The sequence below is a fragment of the Limulus polyphemus genome, unplaced genomic scaffold (assembly GCF_000517525.1).
Source record: "Limulus polyphemus unplaced genomic scaffold, Limulus_polyphemus-2.1.2 Scaffold1064, whole genome shotgun sequence".
NCBI classification, from domain to species: Eukaryota; Metazoa; Arthropoda; class Merostomata; order Xiphosura; family Limulidae; genus Limulus; species Limulus polyphemus.
The window spans coordinates 39,161-51,066 of NW_013666674.1; the positions used below are offsets into that span (position 1 = coordinate 39,161).

At 34.2% G+C, this 11,906-nt stretch overlaps 1 protein-coding gene across 1 annotated transcript in view; it reads left to right on the forward strand.

Annotated features, from left to right (window-relative positions):
• LOC106461948 (lachesin-like) overlaps nucleotides 1–11,906 on the forward strand; it is a 42,717-nt gene that overhangs the window by 20,094 nt on the left and 10,717 nt on the right. Inside the window, exons 4-6 of the mRNA XM_013921816.2 lie at nucleotides 615–743; nucleotides 6,433–6,720; nucleotides 11,150–11,212. Coding sequence (XP_013777270.2) covers nucleotides 615–743; nucleotides 6,433–6,720; nucleotides 11,150–11,212 — 480 coding nt within the window. The remainder of the gene's footprint in view (nucleotides 1–614; nucleotides 744–6,432; nucleotides 6,721–11,149; nucleotides 11,213–11,906) is intronic.

Here is an 11,906-nt window from a genome sequence, read left to right on the forward strand (position 1 = left end):
TTTGTAGAAACCTACAAATGTAGAGGACGACATTTGTAGGTTTCTACAAAAGGCAGTTGCTGTCCATTTGAAACTTAGATTCATTATAGACCAACATGTCATCGTGTATATAACGTACGTCTCAAGTGGTTCTTTTAAAAGGATTGATGAAGTGTTAATAGTACCATCAACAGCTGGTAGTTATTGAATACGTAAAACATGTACCATTTTCAGATTTAAACTAAACTTTAAAGCTTAAAGTGAAACCTATACGTATGCAGTTCTGCATTCTGAATGTTATATATTTAGTAGTTTTTCTCCCGTAGAAAAGTGTCTATATGAACCTTTTGGAACCGTTAGAGCTTATACCATCCATATAAAAACATCTCATTCATCTATGTTGAAGTAGGTAAAACAAAATGTTGCCTTACACGTATTACTGTTCTTTAGCCCTCGTTTAGGTGTCATGATGTGCACGAATATGTTGTGTCAAAAGGCTTTAACTACAAGACAGAAAATAATTACACACGTAAAAAGAAGTGCAAACTTTTCTATAATCAAGTTATTACCAAGGTCAGCACTTCTACATATTCTTTCAACTACACCGTGTTATAATCACACTTTAATTATTACAGCAAACTCCATCAAGGGAGAAACCGTCAACATTACCAAGGTCAGCAGATTACATATGGGTGCGTATCTGTGCATCGCATCTAACGGCGTTCCTCCATCTGTAAGCCGAAGAATATTACTACAAGTTAACTGTAAGTAAACTGAAAAATAGTAAGTATGGAATATATAAAAATACACAAATCATAACAGAATAATTGGGGCTCACCTCTTAGAGAAATGTTAGTTGAAAGTTAAAGATCCATTTCCATGTGAACGGTAAGCTATACGATCTGTTTACAGACAAACAATAGTTAAAGATCCATGTACAGTCTCATAGTAGGCTATGAGTTCTGTTTACAGACAAACAATAGTTAAAGATTCATGTACAGTCTCATAGTAGGCTATACGTTCTGTTTGCAGACAAAAAATAGTTAAAGTTCCATGTACAGTCGAATAATAGGCTATAAGCTTTGTTTACACACAAACAGTAGTTAAGGATCTATGTACAGTCGAATAGTAGGTTATAAGTTCTGTTTACACACAAACAGTAGTTAAGGATCCATGTACAGTCGAATAGTAGGTTATAAGTTCTGCTTACACACAAACAGTAGTTAAAGATCCATGTACAGTCGAATAGTAGGTTATAAGTTCTGTTTACACACAAACAGTAGTTAAGGATCCATGTACAGTCGAATAGTAGACTATATGTTCTGCTTACAGACAAACAGTAGTTAAGGATCCATGTACAGTCGAATAGTAGACTATAAGTTCTGTTTACACACAAACAGTAGTTAGGGATCCATGTACAGTCGAATAGTAGATTATAAACTCTGTTTACGCAAAAACAGTAGTTAAAGATCCATGTATAGTCGAATAGTAGACTATAAGTTCTGCTTACACACAAACATCAGTTAAAGATCCATGTACAGTCGAATAGTAGGTTATAAGTTCTGTTTACACACAAACATCAGTTAAAGATCCATGTACAATCGAATAGTAGACTATAAGTTCTGTTTAAACACAAACAATAGTTAAGGATCCATGTACAGTCTAATAGTAAACTATAAGTTCTGTTTACAGACAAACAGTAGTTAAAGATCCGTGTATAGTCGAATAGTAGGCTATAAGTTCTGTTTATAGACAAATAGTAGTTAAAGATCCGTGTACAATCGAATAGTAGGTATAAGTTCTGTTTACACACAAACAGCAGTTAAAGATCCATGTACAGTCGAATATTAGACTATAAGCTCTGTTTACAGACAAACAGTAGTTAAAGATCTATGTACAGTCGACTATTAGGCTATAAGCTCCGTTTACACAGAAACAGTAGTTAAAGATCCATGTACAGTCGAATAGTAGACTATGAGTTCTGTTTACACACAAACAGTAGTTAAAGATCCATGTACAGTAAAATAGTAGACTATAAGTTCTGCTTACACACAAAGAGCAGTTAAAGATCCATGTACAGTCGAATAGTAAGTTATAAGTTCTGTTTACACACAAACAGTAGTTAAGGATCCATGTGCAGTCGAATAGTAGACTATATGTTCTGTTTACAGACAAACAGTAGTTAAGGATCCATGTACAGTCGAATAGTAGACTATAAGTTCTGTTTACACACAAACAGTAGTTAGGGATCCATGTACAGTCGAATAGTAGATTATAAACTCTGTTTACGCAAAAACAGTAGTTAAAGATCCATGTATAGTCGAATTGTAGACTATAAGTTCTACTTACACACAAACAGCAGTTAAAGATCCATGTACAGTCGAATAGTAGGTTATAAGTTCTGTTTACACACAAACAGTAGTTAAGGATCCATGTACAGTCGAATAGTAGACTATATGTTTTGTTTACAGACAAACAGTAGTTAAGGATCCATGTACAGTCAAATAGTAGATTATAAGTTCTGCTTACACACAAACAGCAGTTAAAGATCCATGTACAGTCGAATACTAAACTATATGTTCTGTTTACAGACAAACAGTAGTTAAGGATCCATGTACAGTCGAATAGTAGACTGTAAGTTCTGTTAAAACACAAACAATAGTTAAGGATCCATGTACAGTCTAATAGTAAACTATAAGTTCTGTTTACAGACAAACAGTAGTTAAAGATCCGTGTATAGTCGAATAGTAGGCTATAAGTTCTGTTTATAGACAAATAGTAGTTAAAGATCTGTGTACAATCGAATAGTAGGTATAAGTTCTGTTTACACACAAACAGTAGTTAGGGATCCATGTACAGTCGAATAGTAGACTATGAGTTCTGTTTACACACAAACAGCAGTTAAAGATCCATGTACAGTCAAATAGTAGATTATAAGTTCTGCTTACACACAAAAAGCAGTTAAAGATCCATTATAGTCGAATAGTAGGTTATAAGTTCTGTTTACACACAAACAGTAGTTAAGGATCCATGTACAGACAAATAGTAGATTATAAACTCTGTTTACACACAAACAGTAGTTAAAGATCCATGTACAGTCAAATAGTAGACTATAAGTTCTGTTTACAGACAAACAGTAGTTAAAGATCCATGTACAGTCGAATATTATACTATAAGTTCTGTTTACAGACAAACAGTAGTTAATGATCCATGTACAGTCGAATAGTAGATTATAAACTCTGTTTACACAAAAACAGTAGTTAAAGATCCATGTATAGTCGAATAGTATACTATAAGTTCTGTTTAAACACAAACAATAGTTAAGGAACCATGTACACTCTAATACTAAACTATAAGTTCTGTTTAAACACAAACAATAGTTAAGGATCCATGTACAGTCTAATAGTAAAGTATAAGTTCTGTTTACAGACAAACAGTAGTTAAAGATCCGTGTACAGTCGAATATTAGACTATATGTTCTGTTTACAGACAAACAGTAGTTAAAGATCCATGTACAGTCGAAGAGTAGACTATAAGTTCTGTTTAAACACAAACAGTGGTTAAGGATCCATTTACAGTCTAATAGTAAACTATAAGTTCTGTTTACAGACAAATAGTAGTTAAAGATCCGTGTACAGTCGAATAGTAGGCTATAAGTTCTGTTTACACACAAACAGTAGTTAAATATCCATGTACAGTCGAATATTTAGACTATAAATTCTGTTTACACACAAACAGTAGTTAAAGATATATGTACAGTCGAATATTCAGACTATAAGTAGGTAAACAGTAGGTAAAGATCCGTGTACAGTCGAATAGTAGATTATAAGTTCTGTTTACCGGCAAACAAGGACTAACGATTCTTGTGCGACTAAATATTAAGTTATACAATATTTACGATCTAAACATTTGCTACCGATGTGTTTTTTTCCTGAATAATAAACTTTAACTTTAGCTTTTAAACAACAGAAAATAACGATCGATATCTAATTAAATATTAGTTGTACTGTAACTAAACAATAATCTATGAACAATGTAGAAACAATGTGTTTATAAATAGAATTGTATAAGTTTTAATTATGAGTTAACAATGCTGTTAACACATTGGGCAGATGAGTACGATATATATTTTTGGCATACAAGTTGCTGAATTAAGTAATAAAAAAGATCAAAATTTAACATTTACAGCTGTTGTTACGTATTAGAATTTCGAATAGTCTGAAGCCAAGTTAAGTGATAATTTAAGTTTAGTAATTAAACTGTACTTTGGATTTAGTATTTAAATGTATGACGATATATTAGTCAATTTATGATATTTGCCAACGAAAAGATTGATACACACCGTCTTCGTTTTAAACACAAATACGTTTTAATATACACACAACAGTACGATTTACAATAACAATTATTACAAACAGTTATTACAAACAATGATTTATAAACAAAAGTGTCACAAACTTACAAACAATATAAAGTTTTCTTTCTAGTCTGGAACCTCCTTGATATTTTATCGAGGGTTCACGATGAGCGAGTTAATTACGAGGTGACGGAGGTATATTTCTCTTAACGGGAAGCTAGCTAGCTTTGTCTCTCACTGATCACATGACGATTTTTCCACCGTTGAAGTTATATAATGTTTTCATAAAAATACTAATGTCCGATGAAAATCCACTGAAGTTAAATGATTTGTAACTTTCGAAATTTATAAATATTCCAGGTCAGATATCTTAAATTTTCCGATTGATAAGTATTATAACAATCACAATAATAGCTTTCGAAGTTTTATAGCACACTGATTATAGCGAACTAACAATAGACACTCTCTTGTCGCGTCGCGTTAGTTATATTTATAGCGTGGGAATGTTTTCTAGAAACTTCAACCTTACGTAACAGTACTGGTTAAAGCGTTTACATACACACATATATATTGTTGATTCTTATTCTCGAGAATCCTCTACACCTATGGAGTATAGACGGAAGTTGCGCAGTACATATCTAACACTACAAGCTATGCATGTTTCTAAACATAAGCTCAATCTAAACAACATCTATATTAAAATAGATTAAAAGAAATATGTTACAATGTAAAAAATAGCATACAAGTTACAAGACGTAGATAAAACAAACAGTGGACAAAAATGTTTGTAGTACAGATAAACATTAATTTACAGAATGTAGAAACACAATTAATTTGGAGATTTTGAATACAGCACATATAAAAAGCAAGCAAGCTATAGATTCCAACAACGAACTGTTAAAAAATGTTAGACACAGTCAAGGGATGACGGAGCTATTAGTTAAAAGTTTACATTTGAAAAAAAGAACACAAGAAAGACCCAGAGCCGCTCATCCACGTCTAAAAATTTGCTACTTTACCCTGGAGCAGACATTGCGATTTTTAATATCAACAGCTTAATTCTAAGTTACTGTTGATGAATTGTTACTGTATTTAGAGCTTATTTTTTACTGCTTTCTATAACCATTGCCGGTGGTTAGGGCGCTCGACTCACAATCTGAGGATCGCGGATTCGAATCCCCATCCCACCAAACATGCTCGCCCTTTCAGCCAAGGAGGCATTAAAATGTGACGCTCAATATCACTATTCGTTGGTAAAAGTGTTGGTGGTGGGTGGTGATGATTAGCTGCCTTCCCTCTATACACGTTAGGGACGGCTAGCGCAGATAGTCCTCGTGTAACTTTGCGCGAAATTCAAAAACAAACAAACCGTAAAAGTGTCTTTTCCAGAAAGATGGGGCTTCACTCTGCTTTACACGGGAGGCACTAGACTGGGTTGGTAGGCTGGGACTGTTGCCCTGGGGTACGCGCGTTCTAGACCTCATGACATTGGACTTTTTCATATCAGAACACACAAAATCCACATCTAACTAAACATACTGATCCCAAATAATTTATTGAAAGAAACGGTGAATTTCCTGAACGCGTGCTTGTCAATGTAGTTGGCAATTAATGACGTTTTTCAAAGTATACTGAGGTTGAAAGGTATAGTCTTCATTCATGCTTTATTCTCCGATAGGGTAAGGACGTTAAAAATACCACATATCAGGGTGAATGTTACGGGGAGGTTTAACATTCGTGAACTTCTAAACATAATTATTGACAAACCATAAACAATTAAGGCATACTCAGTGAGATTAGTTTTAGGCTTTATATCAACTACTGGGAAAGATCTAGCGGTGGAGACAATAATTAGAAATAATAAATTATTAATAACACGGGAAAAAGCCTGGAATTGTGTGTAGATTACCATCTGGTAAACATTTTCCTAAGTTCTGGCTATAAGTGTTTCCTAGCTGGTAGATGACTATCCCAAGATCCTAATATAAGTGTATTCCTATCTAGCAGATGAGTATTCTAAGTTTCATGTATTCCTATGTATTACTCATTATATACTTCTTAAATGCAGACTAATTATGTTTAAACACTTTATTAAGTTCCACCGATGATCTGGATTCCTCACCAACTAGTAGGGTCCTTACTCGGGAGTAACGCTACCCTAGAGTGTCATACTGAAGCCTTTCCTATGTCCATCAATTACTGGACTAAAGAAACGGGAGACATGATCGTTTCTGATCAGAAGTATTTAACTAAGATTCAGGAAGACACCTACAAAGTTCACATGCAACTCACCATCCAGCTCGTAACCCCTGACGACTATGGATGCTACAAATGTTTTGCTAAGAATTCTCTTGGATCAACGGAAGGATCCATTAGGCTATATGGTAAGTTTTCAGTGTTCCTGTCTTCCATCTGGCGGCCTGCAAGTTCCATTAAATTAATAGCCTAATTTATTGTCCTTTACACAGTTAGTTATTACTTCGAGAAAACTCGATCACGCCAGGTGACTTGTGTAAGAAGTCCATATGGACTACTGTATGATTCAAAAAGAACCACTCTGAAGTTCTGTTATTTGACAAAAACAAACAATTGTTTACTGTACCAAATCCAGGCACATTATAATCGAAAAGATAGGTTCAGGAAGAAAGTAAAATACAAAAACACTGTAAACCTTTCATCAACCGTTTTATCACCGATACATTTCTTAATGAACTATGTAATAAAGACAACTTCATCGATACTGTAACACCAAAAACTCATCTGGTTTCGATTTTTCATCGAGTTTTAGACATGCTTTTTATTTTATGAAGGAATAACCACAATATATCTCTTTCCTTAATGCGGGAGAGTAAACATATCGAAAAGCAGGAAAGTGCACGGTTTGGAAGGATAAATTTTCTTAACGCAGGAGAACACACATCACGGAAGAGCGTGATTTCAAAGTCGGAAGAATAAGCATTCTCAAAAGATGGTCTCCGTTTAATAAGGAAAGCGTAAAACTAATAAGGGCGGTCTATCTATAATGAAAGAGAATATATAACAACAAGAAAAAATGTACGCTGTTTGGCCTTTGGGTTTGCTAATATACGAGTCATATCTTTATTTAGGTAGTTGACTGTCGTGTCGTATTATCTTTATTTAGGTACTTGACTGTCGTGTCATATGATATTTATTTTGATAGTTGACTGTCTTGTCATATCTTTATTTAGGTAGTTGACTGTCGTGCCATATCTTTATTGAGGTAGTGGACTATCATGCCATATCTTTATTTAGGTAGTTAAATGTCGTGCCATATCTTTATTTAAGTAGTTGACTGTCGTGTCAAATTATCTTTATTTAGGTAGTTGACAACCGTGCCATATCTTTATTTAGGTAGTTGACTGTCGTGTCATATCTTTATTTAGGTAGTTGACTGTCGTGTCAAATTATCTTTATTTAGGTAGTTGACTACCGTGCCATATCTTTATTTAGGTAGTTGATTACCGTGCCATATCTTTATTTCTTCAGTTTCGAGTATTAATCGAATATTTCCAAGAAGGTTAAAAAATAAATACGACAGTGTGGGGAAGGGCTTAGAGAACGTTACCAATATTGATAAATTTGACATGTAAATTATTCCAATCAACTAAGTCTATGTTACCTTTACAGCTAGAAATTTTTAAATCTCATTTTAATTAACATTTAAATGTATTTCTTTCTAAATTATTTCATTATTTAACTTCAAAATCTTCACACTTGATCTGTATACAGCTAAGTTTACGATATTTTAGTTTGAAATTACAATATTTGGATAAACCAGTAAGCGCGTATAAAGAATTCCAAACTTAATCACTTTCGCTTAAGGATCTACTCGATAACAAGGAAAAAAAAACATTTGATATATTGATGACGGTGGAATGAAATGACGCAACTTGGTTCAAGCCAGTCAGGAAGTAATGTAATTACAAGTAAATCATAAGCTCAAGATACTTCGCGCCAATCTTGACCTCAGGCTAGTCATGAGCTATATTTAATTCCGTTCTTTCAGCTATAGCTAATACAATTCAATATTAAACGTGAGGTACACCAGTTTCAAATAATGAACTAGAGGACGAGTAAGCATTCTTATAGGGTCGTCTCTACTTAATACAGGAAAGAGTATGTTTTGGAAGGACGGTCTATCTTTAATGCAAGAGAATATACATTAAAATGTTTTTAATAATACACAGAGCCAACCATAAGATACATCTATTTGAAGAGAAGGGGATATAACCATTTGAAGTCACTTATGACTTGAAGCTACTTCTAACAAATGATAAGCTATACTTATTTCAGCCTAATCATGATCTATATATCAACAAGACACTCAAGACCTACACGTGCTTTAACAGAGTCATTAACATTTGCTACTCTATACCAGTGTTTCCCAACCACCGGTCCGTCACAACTACGTTGTCAGTCTGTGGGATTTCACGAAAACAAACAAAATCTGATAGATATTCAAACGTAAATCGTAATGGTTTTCACTGTATTTGCGTTTTTTTGGTCAACAATACTTTAGGGAGACAGCAAACCAGTCCCTGCTATCGAAAAGGTTGAGAAACGCTGATCTATTTTGTTTTGTTTTTTCATGACAACCTTGAGGCAAGGTCACTTGAAGAAACTCACGGGCTTTAGACTTAACTTGAGCTTTGGTTATTTCAAACTACGAACAAAAGTTTCTATCAGCCAATCATGGACTATATTTACTTCAAACCAGTTATAATTTACAGTTACATGAGCAGTAACTAATTCAAACCAACAATTATGCAATATTTTTACAATCCAACAGGTTTTTGTTACTTAAAACGAATCATAATTGAAACAAGTCATGAAATACATTTAATTGAAGCCAATCACGACACATATAGCCTCCTTAAGATAATCATGAATTTCAGTTAGTTCCTGATATTATGAACCTTTGTTACTACAAAACCGTCATGAGCTCAATTTATATCCAGCCAATCACAACACATAGCCTCCTTCAGATAATCATGGATTTTAGTTACTACAGAACACTTATGATTTGAACTTATGTCTAGCCAATTATTCACTCTAGCTTCTTCATACCGGTTATGACATTTAATTTCATCAAGCCAATCATGAACTATAGCTTTACTATAGTCAATAGTAAGTTAATGTTACAAAAACAAATCATGAACTACTTTTACCCAATCATGAGCTAATGGTAAAACACCGCAGTCCTGTGGTATAGTTACTTTAAGTCAAACAAGAAATAATTAATTTAAATTAACCATGAGCTGTAGTTATTTCAGTCCAATCGTGAGCTACTTAAGGGGGATTGCAAAATAAATCACACTTTTCCCCGAAGTAATGACGAACTTGGTAGGACCGCGAATATCATCACTCGTGAGAAAACGTCATTTCAACGTACTCATGGGGGTTTCACTCTTTGAATTTAATTTTTAGCTAAAACTTGAATCATGATGCTCACTAGAACTCATGTTCATGTCGCATGTGCTGCCTTCGGGATTGCTCAGAAACTAGTCGCAGACATGCTCCGGAGCTTTCATTCAACAAGGCACAGAAGAAATGCAATGCTGGAAACTTTGCCTGAATGAGAGAGACACAAACAGGAAACCTTGATTCGTGTTCTCACTGATGTGCTCACAGAGACAGCCACAAAAACAGACATCTTTGTTGCATTGCTGAAATCTTTTGCAAGTGAATTAAAAGTCGTGCGTGAAAACAATGGGGGCCAAATCAAACGATATTGATACTTGGAATTACTTTTTTGATTGAATTAAAATCTTATTTTACTTTGTTATACTCGAGAGGGAAAAAAAGTGATTTCATTTGCAACACCCCTTATTTTGAGAGAAATGTGGGCTACATATAGTTTTGTTAAGTCACTCATGTACTTGGTTTACTTCAAGCTAATAATCAAATAATCTCTTCAAACAAGAACCGAGTGCGGTCTTGGAGTTGTTAACGTCCCGGATTGTGAATCCACGAGTTCATGGTTCGCTGCACCGTACACTGAAGCCGTGTGTGTTATATGAATTAAATCGAATACCAGTATTGAGTCTGACAAAGGAAGCTCGAGATTCGGCGAGGCGCTGGCGGACAGCCACTTTTCCTACAGACAGCCCAGCATGGCCTGGTGGTTAAGGCACAATCTGCGGGTTACGGGATCGAAACCTGTGGTCGAATATGCTCGCTCTTGCAACCGTGGGGACGTTATAATGTGATTGCCAATTTCATTATTCGTCCGTAAGACTAACTAAAGAGTTGGCGGTGTGTGATGCTGATTAGCTATCTTCCCTCTACTCTCTCACTTCTAAATTAGGGACAGTTAGCGCAGATGGTTCTCGAGCACCTTTGCGCCAAATTCAACAAACAAATAAGCAATTCAAAATTAGAGACGTACATGTGCATCTAGTCCTTATTAAGCTTTGCGCGAAATTTCTAACCAAACAAACAAATCAAGAGATATGATTAGTTTAAACTAATCATGGCTACTTCAAGTTAAACACGGGCTGCAACCACTTGAAGTTAAATTTGAAGTATCACTAATCCTATTTATCCCCTAGTAGCTGTTAATAGTATCGTTTGGAACAGATTTACATTTAGAGAACATATTGTTTTTTGCACACTTTAGAAATTCAGCTGTAATCTGAAAATGAGGTGATCTTATGTTATCCCTCGAAATAAGAAGTCACCATAATGACGAAAGTTGTATGCCAACAAGAAAACTCATTATGGTTTAAGTTTCATAAACGTTATTTTAAAATCCTTCCAGGTTCTAAAATATCACTTTTCTTCTTTATTTAGAAGTCCATGAAGCATCCGAAAGAAGAAGGGGTTATTCTCCCTCTTTATTACAAAATGTTAACGGTAAGAACAAGATGAAAACATCTCGTGGTCTTTCTTTTCTACCTAAAATTAGATGTAGTATTGTGTTTACCCTTACATGACTGAAGTTTTTCACAAGATCAAAAACATGCGAACAAGCAGCGTCTCATATCGATTCTTCTATAGCAAGGTTACTGGAGTAATGATGCCCTAAGCCTAGCAGTGATCACTTACAAATAACTTTACAAAGCATGCGCAAAAACACAAGAACAACAAACAAGCTAAAAACATAACCACATTGTAATTATGAAACTAACTCAGTCCATTGTATTTATATTTTAACATGTTTTCGATTACGGGATTTCAGGCTCAATTCAATCTTGCTTTTTAATTATTAGGTCGTCATGAAATTAATGTCGCTTTTTATAGATGAAAAAAAAACAACAAAAAACGAACAATATTTATCAAAACAAAACATTTATTAAATGAAATAGTCTCCACTCTTTTCGATGATGCTTTTCCATCTTACAATCAGGTTGTTAATGTTGTTACGTATTAGAATTTTAAATGGTCTGAAGTTGAGTTAACTGATAATTTAAATTTAATAATTCAATTATACTTTGTTTTTAGTATTTAAATAAATGCCGATATATATAGTCAGTTTGTAAAATTTGCCAACAAGATTGATACACAGTTTTCTTTTTTAACACAAATACGTTTTAATATACACACAACA